This window comes from Metopolophium dirhodum, unplaced genomic scaffold, assembly GCF_019925205.1.
Source record: "Metopolophium dirhodum isolate CAU unplaced genomic scaffold, ASM1992520v1 scaffold6, whole genome shotgun sequence".
In the NCBI taxonomy this organism is placed as follows: domain Eukaryota; kingdom Metazoa; phylum Arthropoda; class Insecta; order Hemiptera; family Aphididae; genus Metopolophium; species Metopolophium dirhodum.
Window position 1 is genome coordinate 5,050 of NW_026869950.1, and position 24,743 is coordinate 29,792.

The 24,743-nt window shown below is 28.3% G+C and overlaps 4 protein-coding genes across 5 annotated transcripts; 3 read left to right on the forward strand and 1 right to left on the reverse strand.

Annotated features, from left to right (window-relative positions):
* The first annotated feature begins 329 nt into the window (after positions 1-329).
* LOC132953516 (CDK5 regulatory subunit-associated protein 3-like) lies at positions 330-3,126 on the forward strand. The gene is made up of 10 exons (XM_061025902.1): positions 330-582; positions 690-864; positions 938-1,176; positions 1,255-1,522; positions 1,585-1,676; positions 1,749-1,802; positions 1,880-2,026; positions 2,092-2,285; positions 2,626-2,797; positions 2,906-3,126. Exons 1-10 carry the CDS (start codon positions 580-582, stop codon positions 2,981-2,983), a joined length of 1,422 nt encoding a protein of 473 aa, XP_060881885.1. The 5' UTR covers positions 330-579; the 3' UTR covers positions 2,984-3,126.
* A 99-nt stretch (positions 3,127-3,225) lies between these two features.
* Positions 3,226-4,783, reverse strand: LOC132953519 (protein transport protein Sec61 subunit gamma). Its single transcript, XM_061025906.1, has 4 exons — positions 4,580-4,783; positions 4,402-4,513; positions 4,233-4,335; positions 3,226-3,349 (listed from the first exon to the last, which is right to left on the reverse strand). The coding sequence occupies exons 2-4, from the start codon at positions 4,493-4,495 to the stop codon at positions 3,340-3,342; spliced, it is 207 nt and encodes a 68-aa protein (XP_060881889.1). The 5' UTR covers positions 4,496-4,513; positions 4,580-4,783; the 3' UTR covers positions 3,226-3,339.
* A 434-nt stretch (positions 4,784-5,217) lies between these two features.
* On the forward strand, positions 5,218-9,609 carry LOC132953517 (SH3 domain-containing protein Dlish-like). Its single transcript, XM_061025903.1, has 7 exons — positions 5,218-5,596; positions 5,743-5,960; positions 6,716-6,932; positions 7,015-7,157; positions 7,328-7,517; positions 7,603-7,757; positions 7,834-9,609. Exons 1-7 carry the CDS (start codon positions 5,548-5,550, stop codon positions 7,996-7,998), a joined length of 1,137 nt encoding a protein of 378 aa, XP_060881886.1. The 5' UTR covers positions 5,218-5,547; the 3' UTR covers positions 7,999-9,609.
* A 136-nt stretch (positions 9,610-9,745) lies between these two features.
* Positions 9,746-11,853, forward strand: LOC132953518 (uncharacterized). 2 transcript variants are annotated; one of them, XM_061025904.1, is made up of 3 exons: positions 9,746-10,267; positions 10,362-10,469; positions 10,820-11,850. In XM_061025904.1, the coding sequence occupies exons 1-3, from the start codon at positions 9,983-9,985 to the stop codon at positions 11,099-11,101; spliced, it is 675 nt and encodes a 224-aa protein (XP_060881887.1). In that variant the 5' UTR covers positions 9,746-9,982; the 3' UTR covers positions 11,102-11,850. The 2 variants fall into 2 exon arrangements, with proteins under 2 accessions (XP_060881887.1, XP_060881888.1); XM_061025905.1 differs by lacking the exon at positions 10,362-10,469 and having other exon boundaries at positions 10,820-11,853.
* Positions 11,854-24,743: the final 12,890 nt, after the last annotated feature.

Here is a 24,743-nt window from a genome sequence, read left to right on the forward strand (position 1 = left end):
GACGCTTATCGTACTGACGGTTAGATCGTACTGACATTTCGCATATATTTTACTTTAAGTGAAGTGTATTTGAATGTATTTGATAATATTAGTAGAAATTGTACTTACCAACGTATACAGTTAACTATAAAAGCGTATAAAGTTTCGATACCAGAATTAATTTATTATAAAAAGTAAAATAACCAATATAAAACTATATCTATTATCTATACATCCCGAATTGGAAGGTACAAATTGTTTCCACCAGAGCGCGTTTTGTTAATCTGTTTCCCCAATAAAACAAAACTCGATTGCAAGTTTCTACTGATAAGTGATATCTTGTGCCGACAACTCACAACCACGAATTAAAATAGTTCATGTTGACAAGACGTCACCACGGGATTACAGCCTACAGTACTTGAATAGTTAAATGTGAATGTATTATGGAATAGTTAGTGGTGCACACTGCACAGTCTCTGTTTTGAAAGTTTGAAACCCTATCAAAAATTATTGTAATATAATATTATAGTCATTACTGCTTTTATTTTGAAATTTTTCCTACACCTAAAATAATTCAGTACTATTGTTGTTTCTGAAAATATGGTGAGTGTACACATTTTTAAATTATAATACCACTAGGTAGACACTTGTTTGTAGAACCTACCTTCTAAACATCAAATATATTACGTACTTATTTTATGTACAATTAGGAAAGTTCCATTCCAATTGAAATACATGCTCAAAAACTAAGCGAATGGCTAACAAGTAGAAAACACTGTAAAAAAGATTGGCATTCACACATACAACCCATAAGACAGAAAATAAATGTAGCTATACAAGATATGCCTGAAAACAATGAGATTGTACAATTGTTGTCTGGGGCATGTAAGTATTTAAATTAAAGTGTTTGTAAATCTTGGGTAAGTATTTATTTAAATTCTGTTAAATTTTTGTTTAGATATCAATTATTTCTATTGTAAACGTATAATTGAAATATTAAGAGAAACCGAAGCAGATACAAAAAATTTGTTTGGCTCATATGGATCACAGAGGATGAAGGATTGGTTAGAAATCGAAAGACTGTATTTAAAAGACAATGTTTACCTAGCTGAAGCTTGTGATCTTCTTGTACAAAACATCAAGTATCATATACCCTCAGTCAAGAAGCAAATAGCTAAATTACAGTCTGGACAAACTGTAAATTATTAAAATTATCTAAAACGTGATGATATTTTAATGTTTATAAGTAGTAAACTAATAATAGTTTTTGTGTAGGATTGCGATAAAAAAATTGAAGATTACACAAAATCTATTCAAACATCTAAAAAAGATTTGGAAACAATGCGGAAACAGTTCTCCATAGTTGGTGACAATAACAGTTTTAAACGTACACTTATAGGACGGTTATGTGAACTTCAAAAAGTTTATGATGATGTTATGGAACATATAAAAAATTTAAAGAAAGCCAATACATATTTTTCTTTATTTGTAGCAAATATTCTAGGTTCAGACATTAATTTATCGATGCTTCAATATATTTTGAGTAATTATTGTTTTTTTATTCAATTATTAGATGTTGATATTAAAAATAGTAAATATTTTCAGACAATGGCAATACTACCTATTATGAATATCTTTATGGGGAAAAACCAAGTAAAATAGAAGAGTCTGTACTAACAATCGAAGAAGATATTAAAGTATGTCATTTTGTGTTTGGGTACATTCATAACAAATAAAAAAATATAATTTAATGAGTATTAAATTTATAGGACACCACTGCCGATGAAGAAATCGATTGGGGTGACTTGGAGAACCCATCTGAAGTATGCTATCTGTCTAGAAAATTTTGTTTTCACTTTTTAGCTAAAATTCAAAATATTCATATTTTGTTTACTTGTAGGACATTGATTATGGTATTTCTCTAGAAGAAAGTGGAATAGAAGTTGAAAATCTACAAACTGATGGTAATATTGCCAGAGGCAATGAGGCTTTGACTTTATTAGATAATTTTCAGACAAGAAATGAATTTATGAATGATATTTTAGAAGTGAGATAACAAACTATAACATTTTTATCATGTTATAGAGTTATATTGTTGTCATCTTATTTTAGTTAGAATCATTTTTAAGTATGCGATTGCTTGAATTATCAAATGAAACAAATTCTGCATTGTCAGTCCATTCTGATGGAGAAATCAATGAATCCAAACCTGAGATAGCGTCCATGTTGGATATTATAAAAGTAGTCAAACAAAAGCTTAATGATCCAGTTGTCCAACATTTACAGCATATTAAACATTCACCAAGGTAAATTAAATATACCATCAGGGATGTATTTAGTGGGTGGGGAGCAACAAGTGGTTAATTTTTTTATACATTTTTATTGTTTTAAATTTTAATCTTTGTTACTTCATTGCTTACTACCTACAATTAAATCATGTTTTTATATTTTGTAGTTATACTAGCACAAATGACAGCCATATAAATAGTGATCTAACCTTCACCATCCATAAATATGATAGTAAAATTAAATATATAAATAAAGCAAATTTCTAAATAATGTTCATATTAACTAAACTATATTATAGTGATGTATAATACTATTTTCCATATTTTATTTTAATGTGTAACATTTTATTGTCATCAGATATCTGAATAAACTAGAGTCGATGTTTCTTCAAAAAGTCAACAATATTGAGAAAATGATTAATTCTCAAATAGCAGTTACTAATAAAAAAAAGGAGTTAGCTGAAGAATATAATCAACTAGTTCCAAAATTGAAGTTAATACAACAAAAAAACAAGCAACTTATAACTGAAGTACTTTTAAAAATTGAATTTTATTATTTCTCAAACATTTTTGTATTACCACATTATAATCTATAATAATAATTAATTAATGTATTATTCTGTATATATTTATTTCAGATCGAATTTGATGTATCAAAGAAATATAAAAACCGTCCAGTTTACATAATCGGAGCATCAATATTTGGATCTTCATAATAAATAAGTTAGTAAAACAACTGGAAGTTGAAAGGCGATGTGTGTTATATGATTTGGCTGTTTATTATATTATACAATTTAAATGGAAATTGTTTTTTTTTTTTTGAAATTTTATTGTTCATAATAAAGTATTTTATATTTTACATGCCAATTACATTATTATAAATTTTGCTAAAATTCATACTTAGAAACATTAAATAAATATATAAACTATGTACTAAAATGAACAAGGGAAACACAAATAATGTTCACAAATATTTAATACACAGTATAAAAACAAAATATTGTGAATTACACAAATCTTTTCATCAAGATACATTGTTTTCAGGAAATAAAGGAGTTGAACCGCTAACACTTCATGATCCTCTGTAAAAAAAATAAAACAAATATAATTGATATATCAACATGATATATGTTTAACAATAAATATGATATTTTATATTGCAATATCGATAAATCTATTCAAAATAAATAAATAAGTATTTATATCAACTTGTCACTGACAATCTTTTTTTTATTTTTCATACATTCATCAGAATAAAACTATTCTTAGCTTTTTTCAACTTGCATTTTGCAGCCCAAATTAGGTTAGGTGAATTATAATTTAAACAAGCTTATAAGTTATAATGATGAAATAATTAATTTAAAAAAAAAAAATTAATACATTGGTACAAATAAAATTGTAGTTCTACTTTATTGATTAATCCAAACAATATGCAAGTATTTAATTGTCAAAATAATGAAAAAATCTTAATAGGAGACTATCGTTTTTTATAACATTAAGTACCTATATTGCATATTAAGAGGAAGTGATGTAAGCATTATCTTCATTTTTCAAACGTACAACATACCTAACAAATTTAAATTCAGTGGAATTGGATTTATTACTTATGTTGTTACTTGTTAGTTAAAATATTACAGTAAATTGGCCTATCAAATTTAAAGGTACAAATATTAATTGTGTTCTTTGGAGTTTGTTATAATTTTAATATTATTGGGTTATAAGCATTTTTTAATATTTTATGTATTATACTTAACTCGCTTTAAAATTGTTTACTATTTAATAGTTAATACTGTAGAATGTATTCATTATCTAAATAGAAAAAATAATAAAATACTAAAAAGGCAAATCATGATATTGGGTTGTTGGTATTCAAGCTTTTATTAACTTTATATTAGAAAAACCCAGAATTATATAAAAATAACTGTTAACAATCATTTCAAGTAAAACTGTAGAAGTAGTACTTACACAATTATGTTGTTGATGGGTATGTGAATAAGTTTGACAAAGAAACCAATGAAACCCATAATGCAAAAACCGATGGCTGTAGCAATTGCAATTTTTTGAAACTCTGTAAAACAAAATCAAATGACGTAAATGAAAAAGTGCAATTAAATGGAATACAAATCGCGTTTACCTTTCCTGTCGGGTTTAGTGCATCTTTTCACCAACCTAACCGAGTCTTTGGAAAACTGGCGTCCGGGTTCCAACACTTTTGTTACTTGATCCATATTTTTTTCTGTTGTTCTCTGTGAATGAAATAAAATTTCGGTTAGTATACTTGATGATGTATATTACACCCGAGTTCAGTTTACTTGAGAGTACGATGAATGACAGTAGTGAAGGGTGTTCGAGAAGTGAAATGCGAATAAATGGGGTCGTTTCACGACGAGTTGGCAGCGTAATATGTGCAATGTTGGTTGTCCAGTGTTCTAGTCACTTGCTGGGTATAACTAATTATTAGAGAGTAGTGACACGTTTTGATTGTTATTATCAATTACGGTGTACGTAAACATAAGATCGATGCAACGTCATCGGTTGCGTTGGAGCACCAAGGAACCAAGGATTACTGATATGCAATTGGCCGTGAAACGTTCGTAGCGTCCTTGGAGTGTGAATGAGGGCACCATAGAGTAATTACTCTATGGAGGGCACCAGCTGGACGTTGCACACATGACCTAGTACCTTGGGTAGTTGAACCATAGATAATAAAGAAATGGATAAGAACTAGCTGGAGTCCTCAAATTCATTATAGAAATTTTGTAGGCGTGAAAAAAAACACACCGGGATGTTTGAATAATGAGAAGTCATTTTAAACCTAGCCTAGTAAATATTATTTCTGTTAGTTTTGCGCACAGATATAGATAAGAAATTGAGGCCGTTTATTTATACTGTATACAGTTTTGTATAGTGTGATTAAATAAAAATCGGGAAATATTCTGTGCCTTCGAATTCCGGTGATGACGCCGTAGCGCTATTCTCATCAGTCATGAACTTTGGTTTTCTAAATATGGCCACACTGGGTTATAATAATAATTATCACCATTCCGGAAACCTGTTCGACCGCCGGCGCCACCGCCGCCGCCGTCGGATAATAATAATGATGATTGATTGTCAATAAATAATTGACACCAGTGTCCAGTAAGTTGGCTGGTTAAGCTTCTGCTCTGTGTGTTCTGCGTTCCCTTTCGTGTTTACATGGTTTTCCCGAGCCGGAAAAACGGATATATACCTTAGGAGACCAAGTTACACGACTAGCATGCGTGGTGGCCTATAAACAATAATGGCTTTCCTGTGTCCCGTGAGAATACGCCGAGGCAAGAAGAAAAAAAGTATGATCAACACTCAACAGCAATACCTAACCAATCCTACCCTTCAATCGCCACCACTTGTAACAAAATAAATCCTTTCCACTGAGGCCCTTTGGTTTATTTTTCTTGGTATACTCATTCAACAGTGTTTTAATTGCTGTTTGCAGGTGGTTCTACCAGCGACTTGGACAAAGAAGTGTTACGAGGAACCAACGCTAATGGACCGGTTCCTGGTATGGGGCGTATTACCGGCAGTGCCTCCATTGAGACGCTGGTGCGTGTCGGGATAGAGAAGGAAAATGGCTTATCGCCTGATAGCAAAATGGTTGTACTTCACGATTTTACACCGTGCGTTGATGATGAGCTAACTGTGAAACGAGGCCAGGTTAGAATCAACCATACAAAATAATTAGTATTATGATGTTTATTGTGTGTTAAATATAAATAATATTTAAGGACGATGACTACATTTTTAGTCCATATTAGTAAAAATGTGACAAGTTGATCAATGCTCAATAAACGTTAAATTATTATGCCTTTTTGATTTATGAAGTAGGTAGGTAGCGGTATCACAAATAATTGTAGTAATGAAATACTTTTAGGATTATAAATTTTCCTGGATTTCATTAGTCAACTACATACTCATTTTAGATTTTAAACTATTATTCATTGAAAAATATTTTCAAGTTTAATAATGTTATGAAAATATCATATTAGTTTTATCGGTTATGTATTTATTTTATCAACAGTTAAAACGTTTTTTTTACCTCCAATTTTAGTGTAATGGTTTAGTTTTTTTAGTACTACCGACCTATAAAAGTGTGTATTCATAATGTTAATAACCATAATTAGTTTATAATGTTAATTATATTTTAGTTTTTTTAAATTATACTATGTACTTTTTTTTTATTATTATTCATGGTATAGCTTCAACAGCTAAGGTTATTAGCTTGCAACAAAAAATGAAGGTATTTAGTTACATATAATATGTACTATTTACCCATTATGAACTAAACAATTCAAACAAAAATAACAAATAAGTGTTTATGATTTTTTTAGATTTAACTTAAATTATTATGTAGATAAACATCATTATATATTTTTTCATCCTTCCTTTAAACAAATCTTATTAATTTTTAGGTCGTCAATATCCTATACCGAGAGAATGACTGGGTATATGTAATTGCGGAGGACAGTCGTCAAGAAGGTTTTATACCTCATTCGTATTGTACACCTTATAATTCACAGCTTGGTGAAATAGCTTTAAATAATGTCAAAAAGAAATTACCACGTGCACCAGCTGCTACACCAACTGAAACTGTTGTTGAAGTTGAAATCAATGAGCAACAAAAACATGGTTTGTATAATAAGTTAGAATTTAAAATATGGAATATAAAACATAATCTATTATTAACATATTTATTTAATTGTATTATTAGGTAATTGTGGTGATTTATCTGACTGTGAAAGTTTTGGCAATAAAACTCAAGATCACAAAAATCAAAACAAACAGAACATTAGTAGCTCTAGAGCTTCATTATTAAGTGCGTCTTCACATCCTGAGATTCGACCATTTTTTAAAGTAATTTTTTAATAAAATCTACAATATTTAAGTATGAAAATAGTCTGATTATTTAAAATTGAGGAGGGTCTAAAAAAACAATATTTTGTAACATAGTATTACTGTGAAATACAAGAATTAATGTTTATAATTCAATTTAATCTGACATACTCTATTTGACAAATATTTAGGACCCTGCAGGGCGTTACATTGTATTATACACTTTCATAGCAAGAGATGAGAATGATGTGAGTGTGGAGAGAGGAGAATTCGTGACTGTATTAAACAGAGAAGACCCTGATTGGTATTGGATTATTCGCAGTGATGGACAGGAAGGTTTTGTTCCTAGTGGATTTGTATATCCAGCTGATATAATACAAGGTACATAATATTAAATTAATAATGTTAATAAATTATAATACATTGTATTGTAATATTATTATAGCAACTATTGATATTTGTATAGGGCATATAAATCAAATGAATAATAATCAGTGTGCTGGTACTACTAATACTGGACTACCTCCGGTTACACGAGCACGCCCACGTAAAAACTCTTGTGTGGCTGATGACGATCCAGCAATTCATGGTACTGAAATGGTAATGCTCTATGATTATAAGGTATGTTTTATTCTTTTATTTTTAAGCTCTAACTTTTTTTTTGCACAATGCTTATCGATTAGTTAATTGTTTATAGCCTCAAGCCCCAGATGATCTATCAGTTAAGCGTGGTGAATGGATATATGCAGATCTTGACAATCAAATGGTCGAAGGGTGGTTATGGACTTATGCTCCTAAAACAAGAAAATACGGTTTCATACCTAAAGCATACGCTCATCCACCTGCTATGACCAGTTTGTGAATATATTACAGCTGATATTGTTGTATCATTATTCATTACTATAAAAAAGTATTATTTTAAGTATTAAATAAGTACTCTAACCCAATAATATGTAAGCTGAACATAACTCCTTTATTTCTGTTTACTGTTCTTCTTATACCTTCGATGATCTTTCAAAACCAATAATTGTGATATTTTGTAGGATAATGGGATTGGTAATGATAAAGTATTTATACAAATTAATATAGTTTTATAATAACAATAGAATACTTACATTAACCCTTATAAATGTTATTGTTTGGAAGAATCAAAATAAGATTTTGAATTTATCTGTAAAAATGTTATGTATAAAACTAAAATTATTTAAAATGTAGTTAACCTTATCTTAATGAATAACTCTCAAAGAAATCTTAAATTATCGCCACGAATACTTGAATAAGCACTGACTGTTGCTAATAAAATAAGTAGGAGATTAGGGGGATGGCTGATTAGTCCACTAAAGTTCACTACCTTTTATTTGAAATTATTCATGATTAGATACATATATATATATGTATATATACATTATGGTGGTCGAAGTTATGGGATGAAATATATCAACAAACATAAGGTTAGAACTGTACTACTTTATCCTTTACTAATGACAGTGTAAGAGATTTTTTGAAGACTTCTTGTAATTTAGGTTGACAAGATTTGAGATGTTAAGATTTTTCTGTATCTAAAAATACATTATAAATTTCAATGAACTTTGATTAAAGGATTTAAAATGTCTTTAAGGACCAAAACAAAAGTTGTATCTGTATGTTTTTCATTTTCATAGTCTATGATAGTTAATTTAAATGTAAACATGTTTTTAGAGAAACTATTATTTAAACGAGATAGTGCATACTTTATATATTTTTCCATATTGGTGTTATACTTTTGATGAAAAAAAGAATGAGAGTCAAAAACAGTATTTTATTACCTAAGTTGTATAAAAAAATATTAATGTGATATTTAATTGTTGAATCAAAATTAAGGAAAGCAAGTATCAAAGTAATAACAATTTATATTAATTAATTGTATTTTTGTGCAACCAGATATTAAATTATATCAAACGTGATACTTTTTCACTTTATTAAAAACATAATTATATAATATATTTTTAGTTTGAATATGAGTATACCAATAAATATAATGTTTTTGTATGTATTCAGTGTTGGTTACTTGAAACATTTATTGTATCAAGCCATTCTTTAAAGTTAATAGATATAAGGTATTTTATGTTATATATTATATAAAACTAGATATTATAATATGACTAAGCAATTATGTATTGCTTTATTGTTTATTTTGTTTCAATTATCTGGTTAAAAGTGTTTTTTTGGTCGAATATGAAGTATAATTAAATGTATCTGTGATGATTTATAGTCCACAACTGGATAGACAATTTTATAAGAAAATAACAGTAACTTTTAGTTAAAAAAATAGTGGTTAATATGTTCAAATCCGTCCATTTTGAAGTTGTGCCATACTGCTATTGTACTTTAATTAGTTTTATAAGACTGTATTGCTTTAAATCACTTTTATATTACATTATATTTTAATCCATATTAAATGTATACAATAAAATATATTAACATTTATTTTAAATTTATATTTTACAATGAATTTTAGGAATGAAAGTATTTTATATATTTATTTTATTATTAAGTGATAAAAATTATTCTGGTTGTCAAACTCAAAAACGGTGTAAGAAATTATTTGTACATATTGTTTTAACTGACAAATAGTGTTATGAACATCATAATTAGTTGGCAATGTTAAGTAGTAAATTGTAACTGTTCATATGGTTTGGTGATTTGAATAATTGGATGTTACAATTAGCTGTAAATTTACAGCATTCCTCATTTATGCATTGACATCTTGGCTGATGAGTTGTGTTTTTTATATTTATAATATAATTTTCGAAAAATTGAATTTATATTTTATGAAATAATTACCAAAAAAATTACAAGAATATATTATGCAATTTTTATTAAAAATATGTGTCTTATCAATTATCATAAAATGTACAGTCAGTGAGCTTCAATGTATGTCTTCGAATAGAAACGTAGATAAATGTCAAGATTGGAAAAAAATGTCAGTACTCGTGGCCGATCTAGTGGGTAGGTCAATCGTCAATGATAAAGTCGAAACAAAATCTAACATGGTAACGCTGTTGATTCGTGCGGCATCGGGTGTTATCGGACATGGCACCAATGCTCTAAAAACTCTAATAGTAAACGGATTGGTACTTTTGACGAAAACTGTAAGTTATCATTATGCTTTATGGAATGACAATAATGTTTTGTTGTTTTGTACAAATATAAATATATTACGTATATTGTATAACCCTTATTTAGATTTTAACGGTTTCTGATTACGGAACAACCAATTACAGAGGTACTAGCCAAAAAACTAAGAGCTTTCCCGATGGCAGTCCGATCGACTGGATCATAAATAATCCATATGTATGAACAGTACACCTAATTATGTTGCGCAATTTTTTCAATAAAACTTACTAGTGACTGTACCCAGTATATTAGATCGCTTGTACTGTAGTAGAGCTGGATGGCGCAACTAGGGATGGATGTGCTCCCCCCTCACCGATTCCCAAGTCACCCAAATGATTTAAAATTTTTAGTTAAATTGGAAATAATTATTATAATATAGACAAATACTTCGGAGTTTGGGGTTTTCTCTCACAGCAGCTGGTCAGCTATTGGAAAATTTCATAATTTTAGCACATTCAACGGTCTCCAGTTGTGCCTCTGTGTGTTGCGGGTATCCATACCTATTATTATTTTTTTCTCGATTTTAGATAAAATCGATGATGGATGATGCGACCGACGAAACGTTACCAGATGTATTGATCGAACAATTGGCGTCGGGCATGCCATGTGTTCAGCTGCTGCTTTGTCGCTTGTCGCCAATCATACACTACATGCAACGTCGGGTAAAGGAGAGTAGGCACGGTCGGTCTCAAGAATGGGTGGCGTGGAATGTGTCCGACTGGCAGCAAGTCAAAGGGAACGCGAAGCATTGCTCGGAAAAACATAACGACTGCGCGAAAATGATTAAACTGAATAATTCGTCCCGGTGATGCAAATCGTATGACATCGGCAAACGTTAATCCTGTTTACGTGGTGACATTTCTGTTCAAAATTCGTGTTCAACAAAAGTATTATTTATCATATTAAAAATAATAATATTATTCTATTGGACGTAGGTACTTATATATACTATACCGTCTATACCTATATAATAATATATAGGTAGCGCTGTAATGTGATGGGAGTGGGTCATTTTTGCTTTGGGCAGAACGTTTTAAATCAATTAATTATTGTATACTTAATTATAAAAATAATATTAAAATAGCGGGTAATAGCTTTTAACCCTTATAATTTTTCCGGGGAGGTGGCCAATATGGTGACAAAAATCTTAAATTTTAAAGTCTCTTATTGTTATAGGCAGTGAATAAATGTGTACACAATCCTTAATATGACATGGTGTATAGTTATTGCTTTGTGTATATTCTATGTATAAGTATTAAGTACCTACCTATGTATAATAATAATGTAATTCAAGAAGTAATTTCACATTTTTTCATGGGATGCAAAATCAATATTGAAAATCTAAAGTAATACCAAAGTCTTTATAATTAACAAGTGTGTCAATAGGACGTGCAAACGTTGTTGTCTATAATATAGCTAAGCTAGTAATATATAGAATACGGGCTTCTATAGCTGGTACGCATATAGTTTTTGAATTAGCCATTAGGTATAAATTATAATTGTTATTATATTATAATATTAAACAAGCATTTATCAAAAACATCACGTAGATATGTGTTTGTGTGAAACAGTACGAGTTTACAATTATAATTTATTTATTAAGGTAATTCAATAAATGAAAAACAATTATGAGCCTATTACGCACTTGTTTAATTTTAAGTTTAATGGAATTATTTTTCAATCTTTTCTGTGGCGTTTTTTTGTTTTTGTTTGTGATGTGATGGGAATTTAGCGCAAATTTAAGATAGTAATTTTCTTCTGTCTATAGTACCTACCGTCTCTCTAAATCCAAACGGACTGAAGAGTTTTTGTAGGTTATACCTAACCTATTTGGCTATATTTCTATATATAATCGACTTCTTAGGGCGAACTTCACTCAGCCCCTACCTTACAACGTCTTTGTCTGATTGATTTGAAAATTCTGCTTATATTTTGTATATTATTTGTTTTAAGAATATGCAAATCAATACTTTTTGTTTTGGCAAATTATATAAGTTTTTCGAAATGATTTTTACTTTATAATATTTTAATGGCTTATTTGGAAATTCTAAAAACCAATAATTTTTAGTTATTATTTATTTATCAATTATATATAGATGTATCGTATGGTGTATCTATATAAGTATATATTTACCGTGTAACTGGATCTGCTGCAGCGATATTTTATTGTAGCGGATAACACCATAACGGTATTATTGGGTGGGGTATGACTGTATGAGAATCCGGTTGGCAGGAAAAATAAAGCTTATATGCGTTTGACATCAAGATAACATAATAATATATAATATAAAATTTGGCCTATTACGGAGGAGTGAGGACATATACTATATAGGTACCTAATGCGTCGTATGGTCGGCCGTATTCATTTTTCTCCATTATCAAAATAAAAAATTGTCACCATCTTATTAATTTCAATAGGTATCTATTATTACACAATACAAATTAAATCAATTATTGTAAGTTTAAAATAGATACTAATTTATTATTTTATAATGTAATGAACCTATATGTGATTTTGTTAGTTTTTATATTAGAGTGAATACATTATTATTAAACTTTTGAGTAAGAACATCTAAACATCATCTGTACTTAAGCATCGCGCATCGGTGATGTTTTCGATATTTTAATTTTCAAGCAAGAAATAGGTACCTATGTAAAATATCACAAATTAAAAATGTATTTACCTATATTGCTTGAATATTAGAATATCGAATAAAAGCCAACGTTTAACCACGGATAATGATCTTACCTAAAAGTTTAATATTAGGCCAATTCTCTCTAATATCAAAACTAACAGTACACTACCTATTGAAATTAGTGAATGAAAATTTGCTTTGTCGTACGTGTGTAAGACGGGGACAACAAATGCATGGGTAGCCATCTTAACACATTCTCATACTACTTAAATGATTTTTTTCTTAATACAATGAAATGTTTAGACATTTTTAAGCTAGGTACCTAAGTATTTTACATTTTCTAATTTAGGTACTTGTTTTTTCTATAAATGATTATCAGTACATTTTTGCTGATCAAAAAACTTGTAAATAATGTTAAACAAGATTCCTCATACCTAAGTTTTACTCGTAGACAACTTTAAAAATTCGAAAATACATAGCCACAAACATGCACATAGAGGGGGGTTAGGAGGGCTTAGTCCGCTATGAGCCATCTTAAGCCCTCCCTAAGATATGTTACATCATTTTAATACTACACTTTTTAATATTATATAGCTATATAGGTAATCTTTATTATAATAAATTATATCATTTATGAGTTAAAAATTACCCAAGTATAATATAGGTACTCTAAGACTCAAGGAATCTATAAGGTACCTATAACTTTTACCTCAATCGGTCAAGTCGTTCAAAAGTTACACGATTAATAATACATTAATACAGAATACCTACCCTCAAGCATTATATAATAATAAAGAAGTAGATACCTACTATTAGTATATCTTATAAGTTGTAATTGTATAAAACCTTTTTATTAAATTTATACAGTACAATTTAGTGTATACATTTAATATATAACATTAATAATGATACAAAAATATTAATTTACATTTAATTTGTGATTCAATCTAACATAAAATTGTGTTTGTGTAGTGCTATAGCACCCCCCTTGGCATGTTGCTTCCTGGAAAACAAATACTCTACACAACATGTATATTGTATTATTCAGTAGGCGGGGACATTTATAAAAAAAATTGGTACCAAAAAAAAAATGCATAGGTAGTTTTTTCCCTAACACTGAAAGGCTCGAAACGCTGCCCTAAACAATATATTGAGGAACAAATTCACTTTAGCTACGTAAAATAATTTTTGAATTATTTATTTTTTTGAAACATACGTATTTCAACAAGTTTAGAACAAAGGTGAAAAAAATAATTTGCGGGAATCATCATTTTGGAAGTATTATATCCTTGAATCCTTCCACAGTTTGCGATTTTAAGTTTAAGTTTTTGTGTATGCATGCTCACAACACTGCACATTAGGTATCTACTGCCGCGCACAGCGCCTAAAACAAATTTTGATTATTTTAACGTGTCTATGTAGTTAAGCATTCAAAAACGATGGTGAAGTCAGAATTTGGCGGTCAGACGTAGTTATATCTAATTTAAATTTATAGTATTTTCATATACACCTGGCGTGGTTACTTGCTCTTTGTGGTCACTTGGACAATTCAAATCGAAAATATTCCTCAACTTATTATGTACACTTCAGAACTAAGTTCGACCGGAAAATTCTGACTTCACTATCGTTTTCAGGATGCTTAACTACATATTATTATGTTAAATCAAACAAATTGAAAATAGGATGCCCGGTAAAACATAAATATACTACTGATTTCACCATCATTTTTAACTTGTTAAAATACGTAAAAAATATTCAAAATTTTTTATAGGCGCTGGGCGCGACAGTTAAGTACGGCGTTGTGCGTATGCGTGTAAATACGTAAAATCCTAAAATTTGGAAGAATATAATACATCCAAAATAATGATTTCCACAATTTATTTTTGCACCATCATTCTTAACTCGTTGAAATACGTATGTTTCAAAAAAAAAAAATGCAGGGCGTTGCTAAAGTGAATTTATGCTATATTAAATAGTGTTGTTTTGAAAGTTGAAATATTAGGCACATTCATTTTGAGGACTAAAAAAAAGTCTTGCCATCAGTATATATATGGAGTATACAGAGTACCTGAATACGAGACCTTAACTTTAGCACCCCCTCCCCCCCATAAAAACCCTAGATCCGCCACTGCTCATGTGTTGTCTCCGTCTTACAAATATCAAACAGCAAAAACTATTTTTCGTGGGTAGAACCACTCAGGCTGTAGTCCAAGCTAAGCAACCAAATGTTCACATTATAAATATGAGAACATTTACTAACAGGCGCCCAGGCGTTATTTTATTTATTCGTATTTGTGATATCAAAAAACCAAAAACAACTTTGCACAGTAAATGTTCTCCTCTTTATAGTGTGAAAATTTGGTTGTTTAGCTTGGCTACAGCCTGAGTGGTTCTTACCTACGCAAAACAGTTTTTAACCTTAGGTACTCAATGGTGAGATATCTACGTCCTACACTCGACACATTTTTTTTATGTAGTTCCTTCAGCAGAGTGGTTATCCTATACGAACAACACTTGGGCTTGTAACACTTTATACAATATACTTATATATGATATACCTAATCGTCCTAATCAACTTCTTGTACATTTAATTGGGTTATTACTTATTTATTAAACCGTTTAATTCAAATAAATAAATAATATGATAATAGAACATAATATTAAGAATATATCTGTTGAATTAACTTTTTATGTAGCATCTCAGCATCTCTCATATTGAAAAACTAGATATTATACAATTGTATACCTACATAAGTAAATATAATAGGAGTTATTTCGTTTAGCCATTGTTGAAAATATTATACAATGGTGTTTTAAATGTTTAAACATTGATTTAAGTATAATTAAATATCCATAATCCCTTCACCCGCTTTCGCTCCTAAGAACCTACCTATCATAAACTGGGTATTTTACAGTTAACTCACTAATGTCTAATACTTGGTACCTACTACTTATATAATGTTTTAAATTTAAGAATTACTATAATTAATAATTCAATGGACACCCAAATCCTCCTAATTCATTGTGAAAATTGAATTGCAAATTGCAATAAACATTGTCGTAACTCGTAATAATTTAACAGATAGGTGTTTGATAATTGATATCTAAATCTATATATTTTAGGTTTCTTGTTATAATATAATTATTAAAATAATGTGTAAGCGGGTGGTAGGTAGGTATAGACGAATATATTGTTGGTTGTGTATGTTTTAGGTATATAAGAGCTGTATAGTACACTATATGTGTATTATACACTCTATAGTACCTATAATAATATATAATAACTGTACAGTTTAACTATAATTGCATAAACAGTAGATATATTTTAGAATAATTTCTGTGAATCGTAATAATAAAAGTATATACATGCATGTCATATTTTATATGATGTAAATATAATATTTAATACTATAGGTACCTACTTACAATGAAACATTAATGAGATATTTAAAGTAAAATATAAGGTGCTATTTATTGATATAAATAACATGGTATAATTATGTTATAAATTATATGTGTTGTGTGTTTTATAAGAACATACTTGCATTAATTTTGGTAAAATTAATTTTGGTACTATATAATGGGTTTTGTTTTTTTTGTTGTTGTTCAAAATGAATAACTGTAAATAAGTAGGTACCTTGACATTTTCGCTAAATATTTATATCAGCATATTTTATATATAGTTTAATACAAGTTTTATTCTGACATTTGGGATGCAGTATATTTAATAATATTTTTTTGACATTAAATTAATCGAGATGAACTTATTATAGGTACTTTCTCAATTTATTGAATTTATAAATATATTTTATATAATATAAGGTTGGGCAAGCTTACTCATACTAACCTAATCCTTCTATATTTACTGTATGCGCTCATAATTGTTTTTAATTTAAAAAAATTAATTTTTGCAGTGATTTGAACTAGAAATCAAATAATTATAGATATTGGAGGCGATTACTGTGACCCTCACTATTTAAAATAATAGACAATTCATGTGAATGATATTTTTGAAATCGGGAGGCAATTCGATTAACCTTTAAAAAAAAAAAAGTTTACGGGAGGCAATTTAAGAGTCAGATGCGAGGCAATTCAGGTGCCCCCTATTATTGGCTATACCTATGATAACTAAATGCATTTAGCATAAAGGGCTTTATTACGCTTTCTATATTTAATAATTTTAATGGTACGTTATGTATTGAGTAAGTAGATATTATTATTCAGACTGTATAATTATTTAATATAAAAAAAATAACGTAAAAACTAAAAGTAACTTTTTTCATTTTAATAGTAGGCAGATAGTGCAAATTTTCACTAACAATATAGTAATAACTAATAGCAAGTAATATAGATAAATTATGATTAATATTGATTATCGATATAATATAATCAAATCAAATTCAAATTTAAATTATAACGAAACATCAAAAATGGATTTTTTTTTATTTAAAATAAACTATATAGTAAACATTTTAATTTGAAATGTAATTAATATAAAAATAATATAAATACAAATAGGTATACCTATTCATTTATAGAGATAATGGAAAATAAAATGATAATGAATAAACACAAACTACACCACATCATACTGCAAATCAAGACTTATGTTGTATATTAAACACAGTCCACACATTAATGATGATATTGATTTGATAAACATTACTGTGGGTTTTTAATATTGGTAACTGTCAACTGATATAAGTTACACAAGGTTCCTCATAAGCTGTTATTTTAGCTATTTATAAATATTAAAAATAAATAGGCACTTTTTTATATAAGCGTTTTGAAGTTTAAATATTGACAAAGCTTTAAACCATGAAAATTTGCAAATAATTTTTTAGTTGAAAATTTATAAAATATTCAGTTTTTATAGCTAAGGCTTAAAAATGTAATACTTAAAGGTTCCTCGTAGTAGTGTTCTTACTGATATCAAAAAATATTTAAACACAATTTTTTTATACAAAGAACAATTTTAGTTATTTTGGTGAAACGAAAATATTATTTGTTACAACTAGAGACTTTTACATGTTTTCTTATATTTCTTGTATGTAGTTAAATCGAGGGTCGGAGGCGGAACCGCGTTAGCATTACTTCACCTATTTAGGTTCACTTGACGTCTATTGTACATCAGAGTGGTTACCTACTTTCCCCCTCTTTTTTTTCATTCAAATGAACATTTAATCACAATTATTTAATTATCAAAACAGAAAATATGTTATAATCAATAATCATATTAATATATTATATTATAATATTCTGTAGTGATAGCCAGATAGGTAGTTACTAATTACAGATTACAGAATATAGGTATTGCCATAAATCATTATAAAATATTGTGAATAATATTTTAACACTTCAGTACCTAGTTCAGATCGGTACTTATTGTATTATGTCTATATATGTGCGGTAGTTGAGTGGATACGTGGAGTATGCTGAGTATGCCGTATATTGTATATACTATATAATAATATATTATTCAAACGTGAAAAGAGTAATACGAAATCATATATTAATATATTATGTATACCTACCTATAATATTTAATAAGTATTATCCTCGAAAATAACAGTACATTTACACCATTCCTACACTAACCTATAGGTAGCTGGTGCCTACTTTATAAAAAAACGCGCGTGTTCTCGATTACCAGTGCGCATTTCATTATTTGTCATTATATAGTAGGTATACCTATACAATAGTCATACAGGTACAAAACACATAGCTTCTTATGTATATTGTATGCATGTATTTATATTAGATATATTATTATTTATTATATATTTATATCCACAAGTTATAAGTATTTATGGTTAGCAATTGTAATTATCCTTAATACCCGCATGTTTATTTGTATTCCTATATTTTCTACATTCATATACATATACATTATATATTATTTTCACATAATACATATTATTAGGAAGGTACTAAGTATTTGGATATATAGTGATTAATGCGGCTGTGGTGTATAGGTATGACTAATCGAATTATTTTGCTAGATAACTTACTGCAATATATGCCATATCTTCTGGCTAATTTCACTGTAAAAATGAGTTCAAATTAATTTTGTGTGACAATCTGAAATATTCCAAATCATATTATATTATATTTAGTATTATTCAATATTCATAAAACATACTTCAAATACCTGTATTATAATATGAAATAGGTAAGAATATTTTTTCAGACGTTTAGAGATTTAAATATGCACGTGCTCCATATTTTTCATTATTTAAAATAATAGTTTTTATAAATATTTTTTATAAAAACTATTAAATGTTAGTTATATATTATGTGCCTACCAAGTACAATTATATTTAATAATACACGTTTATATATTTTTTTTATACAATATTTACGCACCGATTTGTAGGAATTTTCATTTCATTGAACTCGGGCAATAATTTTTGTTTTCAAATCGGTTTTAGATCTGAAATAAAAAGGTACCTATAGATACCTCTAGTATCAACCCATTTGACCTATATATATAATATCATTTAAAAAAATGTTCATTCGTCAGAATTAATGATTTTCTATATACATATTAGAATAATTTTCCATTATAGTTATATATATATGCATATAATTATTATATTCACCTTTCATTTTTATTGGATTTTTGTATGCCAGCATTATATTAAATACCAATACAGTTTAGAAAGATCAACTTCAAACAACTAATTATAATTGGGTCCTATTTTGTGTGATGTTGGTACTGATGTGTTTATATATAATATTATATATGCGAAGAAATTCGTTTGACGATATAATAACAAAAATAATACCTATATAGGTAGTGTTTCGTATTATTTTCATTGCGCTTTGCTTGTTTGTGTTTAGACAATAAACTGTGATCAAATCGCCACAACTGTACCTATATACGTGGCGTGATTTTAATATTATATTGCTGTATTATCCCATTGAAATAACAGTAACAATAATCAATATATAATACTATGTATCGAATATTCACATAATAACGAATGAGCGTATCGTGAATAAATAATAATAATCCTAAAAAGAAAAAAAAATGAAAAGTATATATATGTACCTATGTATAATACGATTACGAGTATAACAACAATTTGTTCGTTAATATTGTAACCTACATTCATATAAATCATATTTTTATAGACGAAACTACAACTATGTTTTCTCTAGTAGGTATGCAGTGTTATATAGGTAGTTAATATTTACTTATAAATAATAAATATAAGCTACATAATATACTGGGTATATTTTAGTCCCTTAAAATGACAGTTGTTTTCGCGGCTCATTTCAATACTATAATTAATAATATTATTGAGTATATAATATAATATTGTAATATAATAATGTAATATAATAATTGTAATATTGTAATGCTTGGGAAAATACCGTCCGTGGTTGTTCCCTTGTCTATGTAGGTACATGTCTGATGAACGATCATAGTAGCAACTTGAAGATTACTAACAGTTTTCCATCGTCCGCTAAACACGTCTTGTGAAAACACTACAAACTCACTAGCCAACAATCAACATGAACCGTCTGGTAATTATTATAATTTAAACCTGCCTGAAAAAAATGTTGTCGTTACATTAGAAATGTACCTACTCAATGATAATAAATAATAATACATATCCTTGTCCTGGGCACTCACTCCTGGTGTGGTGTTCCTGCAGATACAAAATATAATATCAAACGTCTATATTATATAGCCGACAGTCGAGTCTGGAAAAATCGAATTTCAAGGGGAATAAAAATAAATTCGAATTATATTATTTTTTAGTTATATAATTCCTCAGTACACAACATGAAACCCTTCAAGAGGCAAGGAAAAAATTCTAGTTGTTGAGATTTGGGTTATGTGAAGACTTGTGGATTTTATAGTAAATGGATAATATTAAATATACAATATATTATATAATACAACGTCGATACCTATAATGTGTCAAATACCGGAGGAATTTAATTTTATTGAGTTTGAAATCGTGTATTATTCGTTGGTTCTGTGTTTAAAATCGGAAATTGAAATTAGTCATGACGAGACTTCAAGGCACAGCCGCACAGGTGTCGTATATAATATAGTATAGGTACTAGGTACTAATGTACTATTCTTGTATAAACGGGAGCAATGTTAGGTATTATTAATATTATATTATGTACCCAACATTACTACCAAAAGAATATATAATATTATTCTATATTTTTTTTTATTGTTGGATTCTAGGGTATTATAGTAGTTGGTTGTACTATGTAGTGTTCGTCATGCCAATTGAAAGAATAGCGGTAACGCGTGTTTCGAATGTGACAAAATGTACACCTACATTATATTATTAGATATACTATATTATTATATTTTATGTGTGGATCGATCTCTTCTTTCATCGTTATTATGTACATAACATTAATATATTATATTTAAAAAATAAAGAAGTTTTCGATAGATAAAAAATATTAATATACGCGTGTGTACCAACGTTTATATCAACGTATACATATTATATAGAGTCATACAGATACATTTTCGATTTTAATATTACAGTATTATAATATTATGATGCATCATCTTCACATTTACTCTTTGTGTCACAAAAGTAGAACGTCGTTTAAAAAAATAAAATTCATCTTAGTATTTTTTTTTTAAATATATACATTGGAATTAGTAAGACGAGTGTGTAGCTGGTATACCTTACTCTCGAAATCCCATCGAGTGAGAACCAATATAACCATAACGGCAAAACAGTGAAAATAGGCTTCCGTATATGTAATTAAAAATATTATACCTACCTACGGCCGCGGCGTGCTGATAGTGGCACATAAACTATATGTATAGGGCGTATACATTTAAAGCCCTTACGGCTTACTATATTTATACATATAGTGTATAATATATTAATTTTTATCGATATAATATATTATGTATGTATAGATAATAAAATTATAAGCTACACTGTTTTTTTACGTGAAAGAGGCGTGGTTTTCCATTGTGTAACCCTTTTGGATTCGCCTCTGCGTCATCGAATAATAAATACATTTACATTTTCTATAATAGTATAATGTACCACTTACCAGTTACCTGCACTCGAACAACTAGGTATATAAATAAATAACAAAATTATACATATTTTAATATACCTACTGCAACGCAGCGCGTATATTATTATAATTTTATATATTTATATTGTTTTATTCACTCCACTATTTCCAGCGGTGATTCTCATTTCTCGCATTACTACACTACAGGACAATAATTGTTATTGTTTAGTCAATGTTTTACGAATATTTTAAATTACACACCAATTTGGATTTTCGGTTTTTGTCATTGGCCTGCGCGCGTAGAAGTTTCGTGGCGAAATTCATCGATACCTGTAAGTATATAATAGCTACGTGACTCACCGTCACCTATAAAATGTTCGTTATTATATAGAGTATTATATACCATTATGTTTCACCGAAATTTAATAAAAAAAAAAAAATAGAACCAGATATCTATTATTAGCTATTAGTCATTACTCATATTTAAAATTATAGCCGAACGTAGGTACTGTCGTTTTTTAATTTTTTGTCGATGTTTATTTGTTCAATGAACGAACACTGGCATAAATGCATAAAATAGTATACAATCAGTTTTTAAATAAGTATATAGGTACCTATACTTTCTAGTTTCTACAGCATCCGATCACTTTTAAACAGACCGATTATTTTAAATGAACAATTTTATCCTCGATTCGGAATAGTGCACAGATACGAGATACCTATTGATTATATTACGTTATTTTGAGCCTCGCGGTCGTTCGAAATACCAAAGGTGCTCAAAATGTAGTAGTTCACCGTAATTGTACAAATAATTGTATACTTAAAATGTTATGATTTCTGTACACTTTATGTCATATAGAATTTATTAAATAAAAAGTAATATTTAAAAAATAAAATACGTAAGCAAACTTTTAAAATTAAAAAATATGCTTTATCAAATATCAATAAGGTCTATCTAAAACTAGCGAGTCTTTTTTCGTTCGACTGAAGATCAATAGTAAGGACTTTAGTACTCTATAATAGGCTTGAGCTATTCAATTATAAAACAGTTATCCCACAGAAAAGTGCAGGCTCGGATCCAGAAGATTTTAACAGGGGGTGCCCCCCCCCCCCCCCGAAAAAATGGTAGATAAGTGGGTGTTGCTAAGCTGTACAGTATAGGCTAAGATATCATTGTATACGAAAAAGAGCGAAGACGGGTCAGTCAGCCATATTACTAAGTATTATATTTCATGTATATACAGACAATTGTCTTAGAGTTGCACCAAAAACCGAAATACCGTAAAAAAATTCCGTTTTTTCCTTAATTTTTATTTTGTTTTTCCTGGTGCTTTTAAAAACTATTTTTTAAATTAATTTTAATATTTGACCTGAAGAAAATCTAAGCAGTTTTATCGCCCCAAACAGTGATGACAGACACAACAAATATATATATAAAATAAATAAAAAAAAAACCACTGATGCACTGAATTGCATTGTATCGCTCCGCTCAGAATCTAAAAAATAATGGTTACACTGATTTCTTCTCACGTGAAAATTAATCATTACTTTTAACGGGGTTGTATTATATTCTCAATTGCAACTTTTTTTTTAATCATTGGAAAAACTGTTTGTATATTTCAAACACAATAAGTAAATAGGGTAATGTAAAATTTTAAACTATAATAAATAACATATAATATTATAGAAAAACACATGATAGGCTTCTCCTATATCCATTGTTAAAACACAACGAATCACCACTTAAAAAATAAAATAATTTTCAAAACGAGTATATAGTAATAATTATTATTGACACCAACATTTTAACAAGATTACAAATTAAACGTATAGTTAAACTAAATTATGGTAGGTTATCATTTCAAAGGCAAATCTTTTGCCCGGAATGAGAGAGTTCATATAACAGTAAATTTTTCTTAACTAAGATAATATAAAATATAGATATAATCAATACAAATAATAACAATAGTAGTTAAATATAATATGTTATACTGGATAATTTTATACAAATCTAAGGATTTAAAATTTAAAATATTTAATTCTAATGATTTACAATTTTTTTTCCTATATTGGGTTACATTTATCAATATTAGTAGAAGACAAAACAGATTTAATATTTGATTTTTTCTTAATCCTAGTATTACATTTATAATTAAATGTAAATATGTAAAGTCATCGAATTTTTAATAAAGTACATGCAAAGTAGAATATATAATGAAGCAAGCTATATTAGCTTTTGTTAATAACTCACATTTTTACTAACTTACAAGTTTTATCAATTTATTACGAAAATTATCATTTAATAATTTGTTGTGATACAAAAGTTTCCTATCTTATTTTTTAAAATTTATTTTGAATGTATGATTAAAAAAAAATTTGTTGAATGGATGAGCTCCTTACATCTATGTGCCTTTCGATAATTTATATCATACCTCACTGTCCCCTTTGAATTCTTGTTTAATTGATTATACATTATTGTTTAGCGGCGTTTATTTGGTTGACATTTTTGGTGGTTTTTTTTCTGTTGACTCTTGTTTGAATCTCTCTCGATACAAACTGTCTATACTTAAATAAAACTATAAAACAAATATTGATAAATAGTTAAAATAATAAAGATCAATGCAAATTATTGTTTATGGAACAGATGGATTTTAATTATAAAATTGTATTTAATTTAGTAAATTAAATTGTTTTATATCAAACATATATGCGATGATATTGTGCAAAACATTTATCAACCTACAGCTGATGATATTTTATACATTTTGTTGTTGAAGAAAAAGTATATATCGAA